This window comes from Phascolarctos cinereus, unplaced genomic scaffold, assembly GCF_003287225.1.
Source record: "Phascolarctos cinereus isolate Bilbo 61053 unplaced genomic scaffold, phaCin_HiC Scaffold_2;HRSCAF=192, whole genome shotgun sequence".
Lineage (NCBI taxonomy): Eukaryota > Metazoa > Chordata > Mammalia > Diprotodontia > Phascolarctidae > Phascolarctos > Phascolarctos cinereus.
The window spans coordinates 342,756,917-342,782,010 of record NW_027555625.1 but is presented as its reverse complement, the minus strand read 5'-3'; the positions used below and the strand labels follow the sequence as shown (position 1 = coordinate 342,782,010).

Sequence of the window (25,094 nt, the reverse complement as noted above, 5' to 3'; positions counted from 1 at the left end):
GTTCGAGAAAAGATCTCAGTGTCTGGTATCTTATCTGATCCGAATCTTCCTAAGATAATTCAAATTTAAGTGATTCAGTTTCCTGGCATGATGCTGGCATACTGTCCAGGTTTCCTAGGCATATAACAATGAGGTCAGTACAACAGCTCTATAGACCTTCAGTTTGGTACTCAGTCTAATACCTCTTCTCTGCCACACTTTCCTTTGGACCCTCCCAAACACTGAGCTAGCTCTGGCAATGCATACATCAACCTCATTATCGATGTGTACATCCCTTGAAGTCAATCCCTCTCTAGCTGAAGTTCCAACTGAAGAAGACATTTTGAATGCCATTAGGCTCCTTTCATGTGGTAAAACACCTGGTGTTGATTCTACTCCAGCTGAGATGTACAAGGTGGAGGGTCCATTGCTCATACAAAAAAAAACAAACAAAAAGGTGACTAACCAAGTAAAATAGTATGGAGGCAGAATAGAAGAGGATCCAGGACACAGACTTGGGGATACCAACCTCTAGATTAGTGGGAATGACCTGGATGAAGATCCAACAAAGGACATTCAGAAAGAATGGACAGACATGCAGGAAGAGAATCAAGAGAGAGAAGTGTCATACAGAGAAGAGAGCATCAAGGAGAAGAGATTGATTAATGTTGTCAAAGGCTTCAGAGAGGTCAAGAAAAATAAAGGTTGAAAAAAGGCCATTAGATTTGGCAATTAAGAAATATCTGGGAATTTTAACAGAGTTTCAGATAATGATGAGGTTGGAAGCCAGATTGTGGAGTTTAAGAAGAAAAATAGAGGAAAGGAAGGGGAGACATTGATTATAGACAGCTTTCTCAAGGAGTTTAGCTTCAAAAGAGATGCACACATTTAGAGCCATCTCCATTTCAAATGTTCATATGGACTATTTGTGTCCAACCTGTGGTAGAACCTTCTGAGCGCATATAGTCCACAATTGGACACTGTACTTTTACCTCAACATAATGATGTCATGTTGGGCCTTTTCAAGAATGAAGGACAACAAACAACCAGCCAGCAAGCTTCAAAAGGGAGAAGATATGGGATGATTGTGGGCGTAGATGGACCAAGGGAGGGTTTTTCGAGGAACATGTTTATAGGTTGTAGGGAAGTCTAGTCAAGAAGAGACTGAAGATAAGTGACAGGGTGGTGATGGTAAAGGGCAATCTGCTGGAGAAGACTGGGTGGAATGGGATTACTTGTGCTTGTCTAGAGGGGCATGAAGAAGGGCTGCCTCTTCACATGACACATGAGGATGTGTGATAAAGAGGAAGGGAAAAGAGGGAACTCTTGAGAAAGATATCAATCTTTTCAGTGAAATGTGAGTCAAAGTTCTCAGCTAAGAGATGGATGGAGGGCGAACAATGGGAGTTTTGAGGAGGGATAAAAAGATTTGTAGAACTGTTGCGGTGAGCAGGATAGTAAGCTAATTAAAGAAGTATAAATGGATTGCCTTGCCATAGTGAAGGCCCCAATTAAAATTATATAACATAAATCTATAGTGGACAGTCAGCACTGTTTCATGATTTTCTCCAACTTCAGGAAGATGTGTACACACTCTCCTTCCTCTCTAATATTGACCACTTGATGAATCAGTTCAGCTTTACACTGTTCTCTTCTCTAGAGTCCCTTGCTCCTTTATTTTCATCTCTAATCTTGCCCCTCCAAGCCTCAGCCTTGGATCACTCCACCATCCACTGCCTTGCTCACAAATTCGAGAGGTGAGTTCAAATCCAGCTTCAGACACACTAGTTGTATGACCTTAGACAAATCACTTTCATGAAACATTAAACTTCTATAATAATAACAGCTACTGTTATTATTACACTGAAATAGTTTCCTTTTTAAAAGCCTGGAAAATAAATACACATATATGCATATATATATATATATATATATATATATATATATATATATGTATGTATGTATGTGTGTATACATATATGCACATATATATACACATACACACATACATACATATATATGTATGTATGTGTGTATATATATATGCATATATATGCATGCACAAACACAAACATATATATACATAAATATATGTATAGTGTGTGAGTTCTTTTTCTGAATTACTTTTTAAAGTCAGACCCTTCCAGCAAATTTGCATATAAAAGGCTATCTCAAAAGTCTCAGTGCAGTTTTAAGATTTAATATCTAAGATCTGCAGTAATACTTTTAGACTCTCCTATATACATGTACACATACATGCATACATATCTACATTAGAATATTCTGCATATATACATACCTACACATGTAAATACATGCATACCCACATGCAAACATGCAAATACATGTAGCATTTTAGAGTTTGCAAAGCACTTTACATATTTTATCTCATCTGATCCTTACAACAAGTCTGTGAGGTCGAGCTATTATTATCCTCCTTTTATACATGAGGAAACTGAGGCTGTGAGTGGTTAAGGCGGGATTCAAACATAGGGCTTCCTGACTCACATCTAGCTCTCTATCCACTATGCCATATAGCTACCTCATATGAAACCTGTCCTTGGCTCATAATCCCTGGATCACCTGAATAGGCCTTGGCATGCTAAGGCATTTGGCTATATTATTGACATACTCAGTATTTCTGAGGGATGTGAGCCCTGTTTGTGAGAGATCCTCTCTTGCTTCGAGTGTTCTAAAGCTCAGGACTCTTATAGTTCTGAGACCTTGACATTGGCATATAACTACTGTAGATATTGGGTCCCTGTAGGTTTCACAGTCATAGCTGGAGTTGGGAGAAGAAGGAACATAAGAAACGTCCCTCCAAATCAACTATACAGCCAGTCCAGCCCAGGATTCTGGATCTAATAGGAGATGAGTATAGTGAGAAGGTTCAGCCAATCTTCTTGATGTCAATGAAGAAGGCTACAGAAAGTTATGATGCCCCCAGGGACCTATTGGCCAAGAATTTATCCAAAACCTTTTTAAAGCTATTTCTGTTTTCAGCCTGTGCCCCTCCTTGCATTAATGAGTTTCATAAGCTCCCCCCATGCTGTGTAAAGTAGGATTTCCTATCATTCATCTAAAAAATTATCTCTCTTAAGCTTCAATGGGAGGGGGAAGGCAGTCCTACTATCCTGGGATTAGACAAACAACCATATATTCATCCTACCCATTGTCTTCAAGATTTTATAGACTTCAATCATATCTTACATTTACCTTCCCAGACTAAAAAGGCCTCTTCTTTTTAGTTTGTCTGCATTTGGTATCCATGTTCATTGCCAATCACCTGTCACCATTTCAGATTCTCCTCTCAGGACCTGCTCTGGCTCTGTTATCTCTTTCCTAGAGTGGTGAACAAAACCATACTCTCTCCTCTCCATCCCCTAGCACTAACCTGGTCCCCTCAACTGACTTTTATTTCTCATTTGGAGAGGAGGATGTGAAACAAAGGCTAGGAAGGTACAGAAGAAAAGGCAGATAGACTGAGTCCAAAAGTACATTAGAAGTGATCTATTCCAACCCCCTCATTTTGCTAATGAGGAAGGCTGTTACTTGTCCATCTCTTGACTCTGCATCTCTGCACAATCTATTCTCCCATACTCCGAATGCTATTCTTCCTCACCTCACCAGAGGCAGCTATCTGATGGTGCAGTGGATAGCGCCCTGTGCACTGGCTTTGGAAAGACGAGCTCAAATCCTGTCTCAGGCACTTAGCTGTTGTGTGACCCTAGGCAAGTCATTTTACTCTTATTTGCTTCAATTTCCTAAACTATAAAATAGAGATAGGAACAGAACCTATATCCAAGAGGTGTTTTGAGGATCAAACGAGATAATGTTTGGCAAAAGTGCTTAGCAAAGTATTGGCACATAGTAGGTACTACATAAATGTTTATTCCTTTCTCCTTCCTTACCTCTATTTTAGCTCCTTCTAAGGTGGGCCAGATCAGATGCCACCTCCTACAAGAGGCCTATCCTGATTCCCTCAATCGTTAGTTATCAAAGCCTCCCACCTGTCCCCTGTTCCCCAAAAATTCATAGCATATTTATTTTGTATAGATAATACATTTGCTTATCTGTAAAAGTTGTATCCCCCAATATACTCTAAATTCCTTGAAGGCAGGGACTTGTCTCAATTTTGTGTTTGCAATCCATTTAACACAGCACCTAGGTACATAGTATGTACTTAATAAATGCTTGCTGTTGACAGATGGATTGCCATGGGTCACAGGATTTAAACCTAGTCTGTCCAACTCCAAATTTCATGTGTTCTGAGGTAACTCATGACCACAACTGGGGTGGGGGGACTTCTGAGAAATAAGAAGAGCAGTGAGTTTAAAAGCTATCAGAGAATCATTTGCCTTCCCTCCCTTCTTCACTCTCTCCCACTTCCATCCTGGAGGCACAGAGCTAGGACTGTCTGTACCCTGCAGGCATATACACTAAAAAGCCCATCTTTGCCACATGGTTTCTCAGAATTTAACCAAGCAGCTTTTGAAAATCAACAGCCATTTGCTTCATCCTGATTGTAATTTCAATTTATTTTTTATTGTACTACCCTCTCTTCCTTATACAGCGTTAGATAACAGAGTGATGGAAGAACAGTAAACTTCAGTGCAGATTACAAATGAATCTTTATCTCCTGAAGTGATGAATTGGAAATTAGTGGCTATCGGAGGAGCTTACTAGAGACATAACACTATTTTGAACAATGAGCTATTGCTTGTGTTTTGATAAACTTCAGAAAGCTAAATGTGCTTTGAAAAAGGAGGAGAAAGAAAGAAACCAAAGCACTAATGCTCGCTCTCACCTTGGAAAAGCCCCATTAAGGATGCATTATCACAAAAGGTTGGATCTCCAAGAACTGAAAGCAAAATGCAACTTGGTACTGGGGAAAAAAGGGAAGAAAGGATGCATCCTCTTGAACCCATTTATCTTTAAAGAATGAAGCAGATTATTCAAGGCTCCCCATTCCACAGTTTTCAGGTCAGCATTTGAGTCCTTCTCATTCCCTACTTTGCCTTTCACATCTATCAGGCTTTATAATCATCAAACCAGTGAATTTACAGAGGAATTTTGCCAAGAGAATTTGAGCAGTTCTGAAAACTATTTGGGCCACAGTGGCCAAAGGGAATCTGAGGGTACATGTACATAAAAAAGCCATGAGCTGGACACTTAGAAAGGGGAAATTGTACACCCAAATATAATATTTACGTGGAGCCATAGTGGTGATTAGGTACGTGGAGTCACCTGGGGAAGCAAAGTGTGCCAGTGGCTGGCCAAACAACAAAAAACATAGCATATTAGGATTATAGATTTAGAACTGGACAGAAATTTGGGCTGAACTCCTCCTATTACAGATAAGGAAACCTAGGCCTAGAGAGATTATGTGATTTGCCCAAGGTTACATGGGCAGTATGTGACAGAGCCAGGATTGAATACAGGTCCTCTGATTCCAAATACAGAGTTGTTTTCCTTGTGCCACATTTTCCTAAAATGGCCCAAGAGCATGGGAACCACCAAAATTTGACAGTGGATTTGTGAAACTGGAAGCTGAGAGGTAGAGGACAGATAAGATGTTTTGACACCAGATCTAGTAAGTGATCAGAACTCCCCTGGGAAAGTAGGGGAGCAGAGATGCACAGATGCTATTATCTTCAGCAAGAGCTCCAACTCAACTACTGGGATTTCCTCATGGGTGTTTTGAGTTTTCCTTCCACAGGGAAGAAGGCTGACCCTCATGGAAGGAGAAAAGAAGCAATGCTATTCCCCTCTGACCAGTCTTGGATGTGAGCCCCTTCTCAGTTTCTGGCATACTATATTCATTCTATATTCAAATGCTTATTGAGAGCTTCTATGATCCCATCATACTTTGATCCTCTAATGCTTATGGAGGAGAGGGGTGGGCAGACAGAATATTGTTTGGGGTGAGCTAGAAATAAGCTAAATTCAGACATACCCAAGGTTTCTCTTGGCAGATGGCATAAAGAAGAGTATGCTTACTATTCCTTAGACATCACTGAAATTTAACTCAGCCTGCCTGTCACAAGAAAGGAGTCAAGGAGCCTCATTTGTCATATGGGTTTACAAAAAGATAAAAAGATTTAGAGCTAGAAAGGATCTTAGAGGTCATTTGATTCAACTCCCATATATTTAAATAGTATTTTATTTTTTTCCAATTATATATAAAGAGAATTTTAACATTCATTTTTTTAAAATCTTGAGTTCCAAATTTTTCCCCTCCATCTCTTCCTTCCCCTCTTCCTAAAATGATAAGTAATTTGATGTAGGTTGTATATGTGCAACTACGTAAAACATATCTCCACATCGGTCCTGTTGCGAAAGAAGAATTAGACCAAAAGGAAAAAAAATGAAAAAAAGTAAAATAAAAACAGCATGCTTTGATCAGTATTCAGACTCCATCAGTTCTTTATCTGGATGTGGATACCATTTTCCCTCATGAGTCCTTTGGAATTGTCTTGGATCCCTATACTGCTGAGAAGAGCAAAGTCATTCATATCAACTCTCATATTTCACAGATGAAGAACCCAAGGTCCAGGGAGGAGAAGCAACAGCATAAAGCTAGCAGATCCAGGATTCAAATCCAGTTCCTCTGATTTCAAAGGCAGAGCTCTTGCCACTACATCATTTAGTAAATATATAATGCCTCTAAACCAAGTTTCCTTCCAAGAAGATAGACTAAATTCAAGGGCACAACTCATAAAATGAATGGGAAAAGCTATAGGCCATGTATTACAGTCACTCATAGCTCCCAGCACAGGGCCAAGCCTGAGTTGTTTTTTGGATTTATTTTTTTAGTTTGATGTACTTGCCAATTCTATTATCTAGTACTTCTTTATTTTTTAAAAAGGTCATGACATTTAGAATAACAAGGCTGGTGAATTAAATGTTCCTTTACATTTTTAATTTCTGACCATAATTTATCACTGAATATTATGTGAATGTGATTGAATGGGTGTGGAAAGGTTAATACAAACTGCTTTTAAATTGCAAGTTTGCAGAGTGCCATTTATACAATAGGCATTAAAGCAGAAGTTATGTCCTGGCTCCAGAGCTGGATTTACATTTTGCTAGGAGCCTTTGCAACATGTTGGGGTTTTTTTCCCCCACTGAGATATTACTGAGAGCAAAGAAGCAGCTTTTTTTTTCTCCTTTGCCTTTGCTTCTTCCCACGTTTGTGTTTGAATGTGTTTCACACATATAACTTCTAGTAAGTAATGGAATTAGACAATCATCTGTCAACATGATTTGTGTACCAGAGTCCAGCCCTCAGGTTGAAAACCCTATAAGAAAAAATACATTCATTTCCTAGTCTTTTCTGCTCTTCCAAACAACTCAAGTGAAGAGAAAGGGTTATTTGCTTAGGAGAGTATTTTCCTGGGGAAAACCAGCAGCACATTGTTCATTTTTGTCAGACCTTCCTGACTTGTAGGCCCCACTCCTATCTCCTGTTAGACCAAGAAGGGTTCCAATCTCTCCCTATCAATTCAACAAGTACTTAGAGGCTGGCCTTATCCAATCTTCATTTCTTTCTCCCTGGAAAATCCAACATGAAATGAAAATAATGAAATTAGTTCCCAGAGATATTCTTATCCTTTAGTCCTCATTAATCCCTAGGGAATGGAGGTCAAGGCAGGAACAACCTTGTAGAAACATTACCAGAAATTCTACAAATCCCACCACCTGAGAAAAAGAGTAAAAGACTCCTTCTAAAGCTCCTTCTGAGATACTCTTACAGGTCCATGCTACTCTTTTGTGTTCATTTATATGTTTTATATATATTTGTATTCATTTGCAACATTGCTGACTGGGCCAAGGACAAAGAAGCTTCATAGAACAATATATCTAGAAATGAAAGGGACCTGTGGGGCCATCTAGCTTCATCCCCTCATTTTCCAGATGACAAAATGCAGTTTCCTTATCTGTAAAATGAAGATAATAGCATCAACCTCTTAGGGTTGCTATGAGGATTAAATGAGATAATAATTACAAATGCTTAGCACAGTGCCTGGCACATAGGAAGCACTATATAAATGTTAGTTTTAAGATGAAGATGATGATGATGATGATAATGATGATGATAGAGGTAAAATTGCTTGCCCAAGGTCATACAGGCAGATGCCAGATGCAGGATTTGAATCCCCAAGTCCTCTGAATCCACAGCTAGTATTCTTTCCATTTTATCATAGTTTGACCCTCAGTGAAAGATAGACAGGGTTTTAGAGTAGGGAGGGGTGGAGGGAGGGGGAGATAAAAAATAAAGCTAAAATAAGATTCTAAAACCAAGTTCATCCACCACAAACTTTCACAAAATCCACAATTCCATTTGATTCCATTCAATCTGATTCCGTTCTATTTTCATATATAAAACACAAGGTGCTGGGTAGGCCGTGAATACAAAAATGAAAAAGATACAATCTTTTTCATCTTTGAACTTAAAATAACAAGGCAGAAATGTGTGTACCATGTAAGAACGATGCAGATACACAGGGAACTTAACAATAAACTTAAATTTTAATTGTAGAAGATGAAAATGAGGACAAGTAATTATAAATGAACAAAAAAGAGTTGCATGGGCCTGTAAGAATAGTTCAGAAGGAGCTTTAGCTGTCATTAAAAGCTAAAGACATCAAGAGGACTTTTTTTTAGTGAAGTTGGGGAAAAGAGGAAGATCCAAAAAAAAGGTATTGCTTAAGATAGATAGAGTGATAATAATGGATGATAGAGAGAAGGCTGAGCTGTTTTTGCTTCAGTTTTCTCAGCCAAAGGGAATGATCTTTGAACTGGAAAGGACAGAACAAAATTGGTCATTAAATGTTGAAGCCCAAGACAAGTGATAAAATGGAAAAGTGAGCACATAGCTGCCTCCAATAAGTTGAAGTTTTCAAGCTTGGGTAAACTATATCCCAGGATATTGAAAGAGCTAATGGTTATGATGGCTGAGCTACTGTCAGTGATCTTACAAAGATGGTAGAGGAAAGGAAAGAGAACACAGGACCAGAGAAAAGAAAACACTCCACTATTCAAAAGAGAAAAACCTCTAGAGTCTACTAACTACAGAGCACTAAGCCTGACTTCAATTATTGGCAAAATTCTAGATTCTACTGTGAACAAGTTGTTAGAAAGGGAAGCAGTGATCACCAAGAGCCAGTATGGCTTCCTGAAGAATATGTTGGACATGCAAGTATAAGAAAGTGACATTCATTACTTTTTACTCTATTCTAACATGTCAAGCTGTTATTTTGTGCTTTTAACATATAGCTACAGTGTAGCTATGCATATGTACACCTTCTGTCCATATCATCTCAAGCTTTTAGATGGACAAAATATATGATATGTAGCTTAGAAAAACACTGCAAATAGACAATGAGTTGAGCCCAAAATTGAACAGGAAGAGGCAACTGGTTTGTATACAGGATAATGTAGGGCTATATTAATGACCCCAAATTTCTCTTTGTACCCCCTCTTTTTAACACTAATATTCTACTGCTGCTATTATGTGGCTGCAAGTTATGGAACATTACAGTCTCAAAAGAATTGAAATTTAGTTTCACAGGCGGTGGAGTGAAACATGAAGGGTACAAGCAGGCTGCAATATGTAACAAATACATAGGTACAAAAAAGAGCAAATATTAAGGTTGTCGGCATAAAAATTTGACTGGTCCAGTGGTGAAATTGAGAGACAAATTTGAGGTTGCCCATGTGCTCTACTGGGATCATGAGTGAACCTCTTGTGGTGAACTTATAGGTGAACATGAATAAGAGGTAATGGAAAATCTACAATCTGTATGATTGGAGGGAATACCCACATTGATGACAGCAGAAATCTAGCTAAGAATTTGATTTATATATGTATATACATACTCACACAAATAATTTTTAAAATATGTGATGTCATCAGCATTATGCACAAAATAATTCATCACTTGATGGCTTATCTTTCATATAAATATATTGAAACTTAAAATGACCAGCTAAGCCTAAAAGAGCCCCAGTTCCATGAAACTGAAGCTATTGTTATAAGTTTTCAATAGAAAGGACTGAGAACCCCAATCCAGGAAGACAGTCTTACTTTCTTCAGAATGAAAATGCCCAAATTATCACAAAGACTTTCGCGGATGCCTGCCTTCTTGCTTTATAACTAAACGTCTATCCCCAGGAAGGGCTTCTTTCATCCCCATCATTCAACTTAGTGCTATAATGTCAAGCAGAATACATTAGTAATTGGCCAGACTCCACAATTATGGAATCACCTCAGTAGCTGTACAGAAATTTGGCCTTGAAAAGTTCAAAGAACCCAAGAGATAAGAGTTCAAGGAAGTCCTGCTCTCACCTGCAGCAGTCCCCTTCCTCCTTTCTGGGACACACCAGGCTCTACTGGCCAATGATTAGTTTTACCTCTACAAAAGTTGATTTCTCTCCTTTGCTAAACACAATTACCCTCATGAATTGTCAACATTTCATTTTCCTCTTAAGTCCTGTCCACTGCTATAGGCTATATTTGCATAGAAAAGTGCCTGAAGATGATGTGGAACTTTTAGCTAAAAAGCCTGCCTGCCAAGACAACTGTGTTCTGAATTCCGAATGTGCCTACTGTCTGAGCAGATGGCTAATGCTGACAAGCACCTGGACCTCCCAGACCTATCTCCCCATAAGAAATGTCCCCAAAGATCCAAACTTACTGTTCTTCTCTGCCTTGTGCTTGGGAGGTTCTGGCTCTGCGAGGCATGGACAGGGTCCCTCACACTGGGTCATGAAGCCTTTTCCAGAGGAACAGGCATGGAACTCCAGTTTGCACTGCAGAAAGAAAAGTTAGAGAGGCCTTCAGAATGCTGAGAGAATAGCTACATACATAAACCACTTGGCAAATGCACATTAAATAAGGAGGAACAAGTGTGAATTAGTAAAAAGGCATATTTGGCAAGAAATGTGGTTACATTTCTTCAAAATACAAGCATTTTCAGTAATTGCTTTTTTAAAAATGTCATCAGGAAAGAAAGGTTCCATAGATGCCAAAATAATTAGAACAAGACTTCCTGTGGAAGTAAAGAATTTGAAACAAAGTAGTAGCCCATTAATTGTGGAGTGGCTGAACAAATTGTGGTCTAGAAATATTAATAGATAATAGACACTGTAAGAAATAATAAAGATGAAAAATTTAGAGGAAGATGCTAAGACTTATATGAACTGATACAAAATGAAATAAACAGAGCTAGGAAACCAATGTGCAGAATGACTATAACAATGTAAAATGAATGAGTGATAAAAGGAACACTATAATGATAATAATCAAGCTTGGCCCCAGAGAAGAGTTGACATAACACATTCCCTTCCCCTTCACTACAGAGATGGGGGACTATGGATGTTGACTATTGCATATACTGTCAGATGTAGCTGATGTTTTGTTTTTTGCTGAACTATTTTTCAAAAAATCTACTACAAGGGCTCTTCAGTCACAAAGTGATGCAAAACAAAAGGTGTCAGTAAATTTCAAAATGTTTTTAGATATAATTTGTCCTACTTTAATAAAGAAATTAGACTTGATTATATTTGGCATATAAATTCTACAGAAGTGGTTGTTGCTAACAACAATTATCCCATTTTTCTTTTAAATTTTTTTAACAAAAGGTATTTTCTCTACTTTCCACTTCTCTTCCCCATTGAAAAGGGAAAAAAATAAAAGTTTTAACAAATACGCATAGTTAAGCAAAAATTCCCACATATTCTCCCACTTTGGGGGCAGCTAGTTGGCACAGTGGATAGAGTGTTGAGCCTAGAGTCAGGAAGACCTGAATTCAAAACCAATCTCAGAAAATTATACCTGTGTGACCTTGGGCAAGTTACTTCACTTCTGTCTCAATTTCCTTAACTGTAAATGAAGATAATAACAACACTCACTCCACTGGGTTTTTAAGGATAAAAATGAGATAGCATTTGTAAAGCACTTAATACAGTGCCTAGCACATGGTAAGCATTTAATAAATGCTTTCTCCTTTCTCAAGGAATTTAACACTTATCTTAAAATCTTCCTCTTCATCTTTATCCTTTGCCCAACATACATATGTCTTTTTGAATATCTTGCTATCTCTTTTCATTAACCTTCCCAATTCCCTTGACTTACATCTTCATTCCAATTTAATATATCCGCATATACTAGACCTTACCATCACCCATAACTGTTCTATCTCCATTACCTTGAAATCTGAAACTCTTCTCAATACTTATCACTTCTTTTCCTGTCATTTTTTCACTCTGTTCTCTTTCTCTTAAACTTATTATTTGCCCTCACCATGTTCATTTAGCCTCTTTAATATTTTCTGTTCTCTGAATTGATCTCTTCTGTTCTGACCTTACTTTCTTTTCTTTTCTTTTTTTTGCCTTGACACTGTAACTAACTAGTTCAACTATTATATTATTCTATCACAACTGACACCTCATTAAACCTAAACGCAACATCATCCACCTCCATTGTTTTCACATACGTGCTCCTAAATGCTACAGAAAGAATCCATGCTGCCTGGGTTCAATATCTCAATATCTATTAACAATTGGGTATCAGTCACCCTCACCTAACAGTTTTCCTTCCATTGGTATTTATGCCACCTCTTTCTCTTCTGATTATCTTATTATCTGTCTGATGGCTACTTCTCAGTTACCTTGCTGGAACAGAATCCCCATGTCCCACTCCTTACATGGATATCTTCCAAGGTTCTCTGTACTAGGATATTTCTCTTCTTTCTCTACCCTTTCTCTATTGATAAGCTCATCAGTTCCAATGGGTTAAATTATCATTTCTTTGAAGATCATTCCCAAATCCACCTATAAAGCCATAATCTCACACCCAATTTTATACTTGGATATTTACCTGGTATCTTAAACCAAGATGCTACTCATAATCTTTCCCTCAGACCCACTCTGCCTCTAAATTTCTTTATTTCTTTTGAAGCTAGCCCAGTTTTGTGGCCTTGAACTGATCTTTGAAACTACCCTCTTCTTCCTCCCTTACCCCACAGTTAATCAGTGGCCAAGTTCATAAGATCAGAGACTTGGAACTAAAAGAGACCTTAAAGGCCACTGAGTCTAGCACTCTCATATTGCAGATGAGGAAATAGAGGACCAAAGATTGTGACTTATCAAGAGTTACTTAGCTAGAAAGTGAGGCAGAATATGACATGAAGTCAGGAATTCTCAAAGAAAAATAATAGGTATAGCATGGGAGTAAGGACTGTGATTTCAATGAAATTGTGAAGGCTCAAGAGGTACCTTCTCTGCAATTGCCTAGAGGTTAAATGGGTTGTTTAGGGTCCCAGAGCTCATATTTTCAGAGATGGAACTTGAACCAGGTCTCCTTGACTTGGGGGCCAACTTTTTATCCATATGACACATTAAATAGCAATGGAAAGGTCCAATTCACCAAGGATACATGGAAGGCAACTTGGTGTCATATAGAAAGACAACCTGGTCTCAAGAAGATCTGAGTTCAAATGCTACTTCTTGAAACTCACTGTTTTACTATGAGGAAGTCACTAACCTCTCTGACTCTCAATTTCTTCAGTACCATTCTAGTATCTTTGCCAAGAAAACCCCAAGTGGAATCACAAAGAGTCGGACGTGACTGAAAGGACCAAAATTATCTTACATCTCATTACTACTAGTAGTAGCAGCATGGATAGAGAGCCAGCCTTGGTACTGAGATTATCTGGTTCATGATTAGACCCTGACACACACTGACTATGTGATCCTGAGGCAGACACTTAGGTCACAGTGCAGTCAAACTCAAATAGACAAGAATCCCTTTGGCTGCATATTGACTTAGGAAACCACAAATTTGTATCCTATATGTCATATTGGGGTTTTTTTTAGATTATTTTGTTAAACATTTTTCAATTACATTTCAATCTGCTTGGCCCAGAGTTTGATATCTCTACTCTAGGCATTTCTCAAAGACTATAAATTGCAGAGAAGGCATTATCTATAGAGGAAGTTTCCTCCCTGCAAGTTCTCCATGCCACTGATTTCACAGGTTCAGTCCCTATCCCTGAAGGAAAAATTATTTATTATACTTTTTGGAAAAATTATTATACTGTTTCTCCAGCATTATGTGATCAAATGTTATCTAAACCCAGAATGTGGCTCCACCTTAGTAACTCTTTAGGAATGCTGCAGATGGCTACAAAGTATTTCCAAATCCCCCACATCCTGGATCCACCCAAAACTTTCCTGTTTTGGGCTACCACATCCAGGAACTCCTGAAGGTTCCACCCCAAGCTTCTGTTTTGGGTTACAATTACTCATATCTATTTCAATCTACCTTGCTTTCAGGTTGCCCTCTCATCAAAAGTGCTTAACCAGGCATACGGGTTCCTGTGTGGGGAAGCCTTTTGTCAAAATCCTATATAATGCAAACCTTCCAGAGCCTGGATGAAAGGGAGCCACACCTCCTTTTTGGTTCCCCTCCTCTACTAAATAACCTAATAAATTTATTTCTAGAACTATTTCAGATATTGGGGCCTGTTTTCGTGAACAACGTCCTCTATTTTCTTACTAAACTGTAAGTCACTTGTTTTAATTGCTATCTCTTCCAATACCTACCAATGCTCTACATGCAATAATGTTTAATAAACATATCTTGAATGAATAAATGAATGTGACCAAACTGAGATCCTGGTGTCATACTAGAACATGTTATAAACAGTATAATCCAGCCACTTTGTTTTATATTTGAGGAAGCTGAGGCCCAAGTTGATTAGATGAACCTCCAAAGAACTCAGAGGTAGTGGGAAGCAAAGCTTCATTTCCCACCCAGGTATTTTGGCTATGAATCCAGTGTTCTTTACACTATTTTGATTTTATGGATCAAATTAAAGCCTGAGGGTGGAATGTACACTTAACACAATCTAAATCAGTTCCAGGGAAATGGAGTACAGAAAGGTAGGTTGATTTATTAAACTATAATGAAATAATCTACCCTTCCCAAATCAGAATAAATTAAGGCAACTGGGCCAACACTTCCTACCTCTGTGACCTTGGTCAAGTCATATACCTTTCCTGAACTTCAGTTTGTTCATCTTTAAAATGAAGGGATTGAACTAGATCCTCGTTGAGTTCCTCTCAAGGTCTGTAATGGGGCTGTTGTAACAGGAGTGTAATGGTGTCTGACACACGTGCAGAGTGCCTTCTAAGGGCGTCTCTCCATGTGGAAGGGACGAGGAAGCTTGCTTCTGGGAGAGATGCAATGATATGTAACGGAAGTGTCTTGGAAGCATAAATGGACATTTGGTAACTGGCTCCAGTCAGCAAGATAAGGCTCATTGATCAGCACTGTGTTGTTGTTTAGTCATGTCAAACTCTTCACGATCTCATGGACCATAGCACGCCAATACTACTCTCCTTAGGGGTTTTCTAGGCAAAGATGCTGGAGTAGTTTGTCATTTCCTTCTGTGTTGGATCAAGGCAAAGAGAGGTTAAATGACTTGCTCAGATCACACAGCTAGTAAATGTCTGAGGCCAGATTTGTACTTAGGTATTCCTGACTCCAGGCCAGTGCTCTATCCATTGAGCCACCTAGCTGATTGGTGGTAGAGACATTCAAATTAGCTTTAGCCATATCCTTTTTTTTGGCCTCATTGACATCTCTTTCACTAATGGTGTCTTGCGAGACATAATGCTATAAAGGAAGAAGCTATAGAAACCTTGCCCCTGGTCCTTGGCCTCTGATTTGTTCTTTTGTGTTCTAGGTTAAGAGAATGAAGACTTAGTGACCTTGTAAGTTTCAAAAGTTGGTAGGATGTCTCAGCATCATAGAATTCCAGAGTCCAATGGGTAATTTGGTGTCCCCATGTTCCAGATCAGGTCTTGCCAGCAGTCTAGTATCAATGACCAGAGGAACAATGACCTTCCAGACATATGCCAGTGAAAGCTTTGAGAAGAATTCATTTGGCAGTCATGATAAATCTTTTTTTTTTGGGGGGGGGCCTAGGCAATGGGGTTAAATGACTTGCCCAGAGTCACACAGCTAGTAAGTGTCATGTATCTGATGCTGGATTTGAACTCAGGTCCTCCTGACTCCAGGGCTGGTACTCTATTCATCATGCCACCTAGCTGCCCCAGTCATGATAAATCTTGATATGAACTTGATGGGACCAATGTTATTCAGGTACTGAGTTGAATTCAACCTATTTCCCTCTCAGAGAAGAGTAGCACAGGGAAGAGTTATGCCCCAAAAGTGTAGGGTGAAATGTTTGTATTTCTTCCTATATCTTTAAAGTAAATATTCCTTTTAAAAATCTAATTGATGTTAGGTCATTAAATGGAACTAGAGTGACAATCACTGGCCACAAAGGGGGAGCGGGCCAACACAGCCAATGGGGGCTCAAAATGATAATCACAAAGAAAAGATACTCTAAAAGCCCCTTGGGGTACTCTGGGACTCTAGGGGTCCAACAGTAACTTTCCTGACCCTGGGATAAAGAGGTAAGAGTATACTTGCTACAAAGACCTAGGTTCAAATCCTACTTCTAAAGTTTACTGTGAGTGGTCTTGAGAGACCCATTTGTCCTTTCTTATTATCAGTTTCTTCATCTATGAATTGAAAGAAATTGGACTAGATGGCCTTCAGGTACCCTCTCAGCTCAAAATCTGAGCCTGTGAAAGGGAAGGGGGAGTCAGCTTGCATTTTCTTCCACTAGGGGGCAGCACATACATCTTCTTCCTTTCTGTTGACCTGTTTTCCATTATTATGTCTTTAGACAATTTCCCAGGAAGAGGATGCAGTAGGCCATTACAGATCAAAAAAAAAATGTCCCTTCTAAATAGCATCCTCCACAACAGCTAGTCAGAATGGTCCCATTTGTAAAACAGGACACCAAGGCGTACTGAAAACACCATCGTTTAACTTTCATTTTGTTCATATGGAATCCTAAGCACCAGAGCCAAGTAAAAAGTCAACCACTGCAAGGGAACCCAGACATTGCAACCAAGACACCTAAAATATAAGCTAGAGTGGTAGTCTATTTAGGGCAAAGGGAGACCAAACAAAAAGTTTAAAAAGAAAATGCCTCTGAACATTCTCCTCCTGTAATGCTTTAAGGCTCCCAGCTAAGTACTCTGCACAGAGATCAATCCTCCCTTCCTAAATGTTATCAGGAAACCACTCAGCCATTCAGAAACATCAGGGAACAATCCTACAAAGGAAGCCCAATATAGCAGAAAGATTTGGGTTTGTCATTAAGTATATATCAATCTCATCATTACTAGCTATGCGTACCATAGAGTAGGTCATTACACCTCTCTGAGCTTCAGTTTCTTAATCTGTAAAATGGAAATATTACAATTTGTACTAAATACCTCAGAACAATAATGTGAAGAACAAATGAGAAAGGATGGATTTGAAGTATATTTCAAATTACAAAATTCTAGGAAAATGTGAGCAGTTTATCATCATCATCATCATCATCACCACCACCATCACTAATACACACAGTAAGCACCTACTAAATCTTGTTGAATGAATGAATGCAGTGGGAGGCAGCATAGCAAAAAGTGAAGTGAGAAGAACACTAAACAAGAAATCAAAAGCCTTTCTCCGACACTTGCAACAGCATCCCTGTCAGCAAGTCACTTATCCTGTCTCAGCCTCAGTTTCCTCATCTGTAAAATGAGGAGGTTGGATCTTAGATGCCTAAGATCCATCCCAGCTCCAAGTCCATGATTACATGTTCCTTTCAGCTCTAACATTCCAGACTCTAAACATCCATGATCATAGATGTTTCAATTAACAAATTTCAAAATGAAGTTTCTTTAAAGTTTGAAAAGAAACCATCTGCTTGGACCTTAAAAAAGCAGCCTTAGCTCACTAGTAGCATTTGGTTCATTCCTCCACTAGGCACTGCTTCTGTTTGTCTTGTAGAATTGAAGGTAAAGAAGGATGACCACTACCCTATTGAAATGGAAAGAGATCTGAGATCAGTTGTTTATAATCGATTGACTAATTAGAATGTAGAATTAATGAATTCCTGGGTCAATGTGTACCCTCAATCAGACATTTCCATTGCAAAGCTTTTAGCTTTAATTGCTCAGCAGAGGCATTTGCCAATGTCATGGAGAATGTCCAGCAGAGAGTGCAAAATGAGGAGGGATTCCCTAACAAAAAGAGCAGTTCTTCAGAAGCTCCTGTTTACAGATGACATTATGCTGCTTAAATAAAACTTTAAACCCTGCAGAGTCTCCAAAATGAGATCCCAAATCATTCAAAATAGTGGGCAAGTCACATAACAAGAGTGCAATATAGCTAGTGGACAGGCTATGTGCTATACTAGTGTATGTGTGTGTGTGTGTGTGTGTGTGTGTGTGTGTGTGTGTGTGTGTGTGTGCGCGCGCGCATGAGTGCGAACATTATTGTGCTGCCCCCAATTGAATCAATACACAGGAAAAGCCAAGAGAATGAAGAATGCTTATTCTTCAGTCTATGATATACAGCTGTATGGATAGGCCACAGAACTGATCCATCAATGTCTTGGACAGACAATACAAATGGAAAGTGAACCAAGCCCAGAATTGAGTTAGCAGAGGAGAAAGGACTGGATTGGGAAATTGCACAGTTCTTTTAATGACCCCAAGCTTCTCCCTGAGACAAAAGCACATCACTTTAATATCAATATTCTTCCAGAAATATGTCACTGACTACCATAATTTCCTAAGAATTAAAGTTGCAGGTTACTGAAAGAGCATGGTGAACACATTACAAATGAAGAATAGTAGAAGAGAAACCATGCAAACAATATTATCAAAGAGATGTATGAGTGGAAAGGAGAGGAGCTGGTCCTGTAATGAAAGCAAGGGGTAAAGGATAGAAAGCCTGCTTGGTTCATTTGGTACCCATGTGATGTCATGGGGAAATATGAAGATGAATAAAACAATCTTCACCTTTAAGGAATTTGTGATCAAGTGGGGAGATATATAATGTAACATACACAAATATAATGTAAATTACATAATATTATTGATTTATGTAATTCAAAGCATCATCTGGAAGAGGCATGACCAGAAAAAAAAAAGTGGGCAAGTCACATAATAAGAGTGCAGTATAGCTAGTGGATAGGCTATGTGCTATACTTGTGTGTGTGTGTTTGTGTGTGTGTATGCACGCACACAAGTGCGAACGTTATTGTGCTGCCCCCAATTGAATCAATACAAGTATTCTTATTGAATTTTTCAGATGTCTTCTTTCTTTCCAATTACAAACCTGTACCATAAGAGTGGCCTGAGTTAGGTCTGACTCAGAGCAACAATTCAAGTTCCTTCCAGTCCTAATTCTGTGATCTGATGATCTTAAGAAGACATGTAAAACCAAAACCCAGATAAGAGAAAGACTGACTTGAGGAGGCATCTGAGTAAAGTGACCCTAATAGTGAATGTAGAGGGAAATGTACCTGTGTGGAACTAGACAACAGTTTCAGTTGAGATAGGGAAGTGAAAGAAGCAAATGACATTTAAATGAAGGCCAAAAGAATATTGTTTAAAGATACAAATTGGAACCTAGGAAAACCGGATTAATTGCCCACAGATCATATATTGTATATTCCTTTTCTACTGGCTTTGCTCTAATTCTCACAAAGATACCTTTAGGTACATGATTTATTTTATGAAACATCTCTGGCTCCTTCACAATGCACTTCATAGAAACTTCTGGAATAAATAACAAAGGCTCATCATTTTTCTATGTTATCTCTCACAACCTGCTCAAGGCAACATCTGAAACTCAGCAAAACTGTAGGATATGGTGGGATATTTTTTCTTTTTGTTTTATTTCCAACAAGGGCTTCTTCAGATAAGTATTTTCTCCCCTTCTCCTTCCATGTCGGCCTCAGCAGATAATTAGAATCCACTGGAATTCTTTCACCCCTCTGACAAAGCATTATTTGTTTACTCATATTAGAGCAGTGTTTGCCACATGCACCAGACCTAAAGGTTCTGTCGGCAGTTTGATTGTAAACCTCTATTTCCAAGAGTCTGCAGGTTGGAGGTTAAAAAGAAAATACTTTTGCTGGAGGCTGGAATTGGAATACATCTCAGCTTGAAAGGCATTTTTCTTTTGGAAAAATAAAGGGAAGGTCAATGCAAATGCAAAAAGAAAAGTCATTTTTGGCATTTGGAATTTAGAAATACACACACAGACATATATACACACACACAAACACACATACACAAACGATGTGTGATGTGGGGTTGTGACAGAGGTAGATGCCACAAAGAGCCTAAGCCAAGCCTGTCCTAAGAACTATATATGGCTTAACAAAGCACAGAATCCTCAGAACTCAAGGGAAAACTCTAACTCTTTTGGATGGACATAGATGCTGTCCAGATTGGCATTTTCCCAATACCCTGAGTACAAAGTCCTCTGTGAAGAATGATTTTCTCCTAGGTTCCATCGAGCTCTTACTCTGTTCCTCATTCAAGGGAATCATTTCTGAGTGGATACAGGATAAGGCCCAGTAGTATCAATGAGTAATCAACAAGCATTCATCAATCAGCTACCATGTGTAAATGTAATAGTGTTTATTCCAAAATGTCAGGGTTCTTCAGTACTGAACTAGCACATGTGGCTTTCTAGGCTTTCCAGCCTGTATAGTCTCAGCATTACATTGGTATACACGAGGCACTGTGCTAAGTGCTGAGGGTACAAAGAGAAAAAATGAAACGGTCCCTATCCTCAAGGTTCTTACAATGTAATTGAAGAAACAACATATTTACATAAGGCAGCTAGGTGGCACAGTGGATTGGAGCACTGGGCTTGGAATCATGAAGACTCATCTCTCTAAGTTCAAATCTAGCCTCAGACACTTATTAGGCTGTGTGACCCTAGGCAAGTCACTTAACCCTGTTTCATCAGTTCCTCATCTGTAAAATGAGCTGAAGAAGGAAAAGGCAAACCACTCAGTATCTTTGTCAAGAAAACCCCAAATGGAGTCACAGAATCGGATATAACTGAAATGACACAATAAGACATAAAATATAAAGTAAAAACAAAGTTGGAGTGGAGGCGCTAAAAGCTGGGGTGATCAGAAAAGGTTTCATAGAGGGGATATTTAAGCTGAGCTATAAGGTAAAGAATTTGGAGTCAGGGAGAAGACTGGAGGAGGGTGTTTGAGAGTAAAGACTAATACAGAACTATAAACACAGGCAGCAAATTAAAGGGAAATAAGGATGCTCATGGGGGAAGGTGGCAGATAAATAAGAAAGGAAAGATTATGGTCCATCCAAGTTACTTGTTTTACTAATCCCATGGTTCCTATCACTGGGAACAGATGTCCATAATTACAAAATATCAGAGTTGAAAGGACTTTATAACTTATCTAGTTCAATCCATACCTGAAGAATCTTTTCTGTAAGACATTTGAACCAGGAACATTCAATGTCTTTACTTGAAGAAGACCCTTGGTAAAACAAACCACCTACCTCTTGAAGAAGTTTATTTCCCTTTCAGATAGCTATGATCATTAGGAAGGTTTCTTATAACAAGCTAAATTTGACTATTTTCGATTTCCACTTATTGCTTCTAGTTCTTCCCCCTGCAGCCAAAAAAGGTTGAGTCTATTCCCTCTTGGTTTGACAGTCCTTCAAATACATGAGTAAAGCTACCCCTTTCTCTTCTCCAAGCTAGGAAACATTCCTAGGATTTGAGGCCCTTCACCAATCTTTGCTCTCTAGATTACTGATGATCTTCCTAAAATGGCATGTACAGAATTGAATGCTCCTGATGTGATCTGATCAGGACAAAGTAAGCACATCTCTGAGTAAGCACATCTATAGTGCAATAGCTTATACAGAGCTCCCCTAACTAATGTACTTTGTACTTCCTGTCCCCTCATGCTCCCAAATCCAGCTGTTTATGTAGATGGGGTCAGATTATGAAGAAGATCAAGAAAAGCTTGGAAAGTGAAAAGGATAGGTTTCTCAAATGATAGGTTTCTCAACCCCAGGGAGGTAGATGTGTTGGGAAGGGGTGTCACTGATAGTCAACCATCTAGAGGAAGAGGGAGCTCCCTTGATTAATACTAATAGTAATAACAAAGACAAACAACTCATGTTTATACAGTCCTTTGAAATTTACAAAACAATTTCCTTACAAGGCATCAAAAGCAGGGGAAGGAATAAAAGGCCTAAAAAACCCTCATATTTTATTAATACCGAAAAAAGGCAACCAAGAGAATGTGAAGAAGCGATGACATATGCTTACTTTTCCCATCTATACAAAATCTCTATTCATGAATCATATGCATCATGAATGAGGTATTAATAAGAAACAGACAAGCTTTCATGGTGATATTCTACAGTGTACCACATCTTGACTGCCTTATAATTGACTGCAAGATGTAGAGAAGGCAATACCTCCAAAGCTCATTGTTCACTGACCAGGAGAGAGCATTTGATTCAGTCAAGCAAAATGCTACTTTATAGGCTTTCTTCCAACAAGGCACCTTTGATCCATATATTGAAATGATTCAAGATTCCTTAAAATACATAACAAAAATACCCTGTTCAATGATTCCTTGATCATAAACATCAGGTAACACATAAAACAGAGATGTGTGCTTGCCAGACATGTTCACCACTGTAAAGGAGGAGTTCACATTGAATGAAGGAAGGAATAAATGAAAAGGCATTTACTATGTGGTGATTAAAAAGCTCAAGAGACAAAGTTTCTGGGTAATTTAATCATTTTATTAATAAGGCCAGCAGGTTATTAATATAAGGATGGTCATTTGGCCATCTCTCAGACCAAAGACTCCTCAAGGGGATTATACACCCTTCAAAGAGAAGGTGTTCCCAAGGGGTGGCAATCAACTCAGATTAGTTAACCCAAAGACAGGTGTCAGCTATATTAAAAGGAAGGTCTTGGGATACATGACCTAGGTCACTCAAAACTCAGTCAAAGAGATGTCAACTAAAAAAAAAAAGAGAGAGAGAGAGACATCAATTTCTATATCACCTGTCTTGACAATAGGGAGAAATCAACCTTTCCCCAGGCAAACACAATGAGCAGGAATATATCCATTAGCCCAAACTTAGAATTTCTTTTACTGTCTGATTAGATCTTGGCCTGGGTAAGTCTCTAAGGGAGATTTCCCATGCTTGTTGGTTTCTGGATGAGGAAGTAGAAAAGAGTAAAAACCTTGGTCTTAATACAATAATTAGTTATTAAACATAAGAGAGAAACAATCATTTCTCACACTAAGTGCTCACAATGGGCCAGTCATTTTGCTAAGTGCTGGGAATACAAATAGAAAAAGCAAGACAGTCAAAGGGCTCCCACTCTAATTAGAAGAGATAACACACAGAGGAAAGTTAGACTGCAGGGAGGATATTGAGACAGGGTGTCTTAAGGGTGCAATGGAGGAGCAATGGGCAAGGTCCGGAACCTCTAGTTGAACCTAAAGATAACAGGTTAGATAACAGTGTCAAGGGTCTGCAACGTCTATAGAAAACGCAAGTGGTAAGGCCAGGAAGACTTTAGAAAGGGAAGAGACTATAGAAAGGCCTTTTGATCCTCCATGTCACCAGAAAGAGTAGAGTTGGTGACAGCCACCTCATCTAAGCCAGGTAAGCGCTAAAGTAGGCCAGATGCATTCTTGGGGATATCTTTCCAGGGAAGAGGTTTGAAGGTGAAATGTAAGGAAGAAAGGGTGTTCCCAGTGATATTGGGTCTTTCAGCCTTAGGGATCAGAAGGCTGCAAAAGAAGAAAACATGAACACTCCAGCTTCTGCTGAGCACTGCAAAGAGGACAGGGATCCACAAGGTCATCTGTGACTCAAGACAGGGGGATATGAAGCAAATAAACTGACATCTTTTTGCTGAAAATGTGTGGAGACTGGGGAGAGGAATGAGAGGAAAGCCTGAGAGGATGTGTGCAGGAGTAAACTAACATGAGATGGAGGGGTCAAAAACAAATTAGGCAGGACCAGCAGATGTGCAGTTGATGAGATCTAATAAATTCTAGCCTGTAGCTTTTTTTCCCCCTCCCAATTCCACAGGAAGCTGGGCTGAGGAAACTCCCACTCCTATTACCTGCCTGACCACCTTCATTTCTGTTATCCTTCTAATAGTAGGGAGGAAGGAGAGAAATCAACCCAAGCTGCCACATTATTGCAATTCCCTATGTATTGTTTTAAATGTTTATCTTAATTTTTATTTGTTATTTAATACAATAAATTACATGACCAATATAAGTGGATTATCTTGTCCTTTGAATTAGAGGGAGGAATCCAGTCCACAGAAGGAAATAAAAGTTTGAGTAAATTAGAGAGAAAAAGAAAGTTTCATTTTGTTGGGGGTTTTTTTCGGGGGAAGAATATTTTTACTTTTCTAGGAATTTGGCTGCAAAAGGATAAAAGCTTAAGGAGATGGTACAACCAAGTAAAGAGAGTTTTAGTTTTAGTTTTCTTTTGGTTTTACTGATAAGGTGACATAAATATATTTGTAGCATCAGGGCAGGAGATAGTGGATAATGAAAAGTTGAAATTAGGGAGAGAGAAGGGATTATTGAAGGAAAAAGCAGGAGGAGACAGGAAAGAGTGGGCTTGAGAACACAAGTAAAATACTAATGTTGGCAAGGAGAAGTACCACCTTGAAGGATGGAATCACTTTCATTTCCATGTATCTGGCATGAAATGAATCATATCAGTGATACTTCAGTATCTGTTGACTTGATGAAACTTAAGAGGCTTCAAAATTTGCCATAATTAAATAGCTCAAGGAACAAAAAATTCCAAACCAAAACCACTTCCAAATCCAGGAAGGGAAAAGGCATAACAGCTTACACACTTTTGCCAATGCCATTTTCTGTTCTCTTTTCCGCTCTCCACAAAGATGCCCTTGACCCTTTATGACTGCTTAAGTATATCATGGGGCAACTCCTCTGCAGGGATAATTAGGAAGGAAGACTCCCTACCATTCTATGTACCATGTCTTACCAAAAGGAAAATACATTCACTCAGCCTGTAGGCTTACAAGAAAAGAATTGTAGAACAGGATACTTTTCATTTTTTCTTTTACCACATGGTTTCCTACGGGTATTTATTTGGGTTGAAATGGCTCA

The 25,094-nt window shown here is 38.8% G+C and overlaps 1 protein-coding gene across 1 annotated transcript in view; it reads right to left on the bottom strand.

The window, feature by feature from the left end:
• Window positions 1-25,094, bottom strand: part of SPOCK1 (SPARC (osteonectin), cwcv and kazal like domains proteoglycan 1) — a 745,062-nt gene that overhangs the window by 130,236 nt on the left and 589,732 nt on the right. The window contains 1 exon segment of the mRNA XM_078150357.1: window positions 10,680-10,794. Coding sequence (XP_078006483.1) covers window positions 10,680-10,794 — 115 coding nt within the window.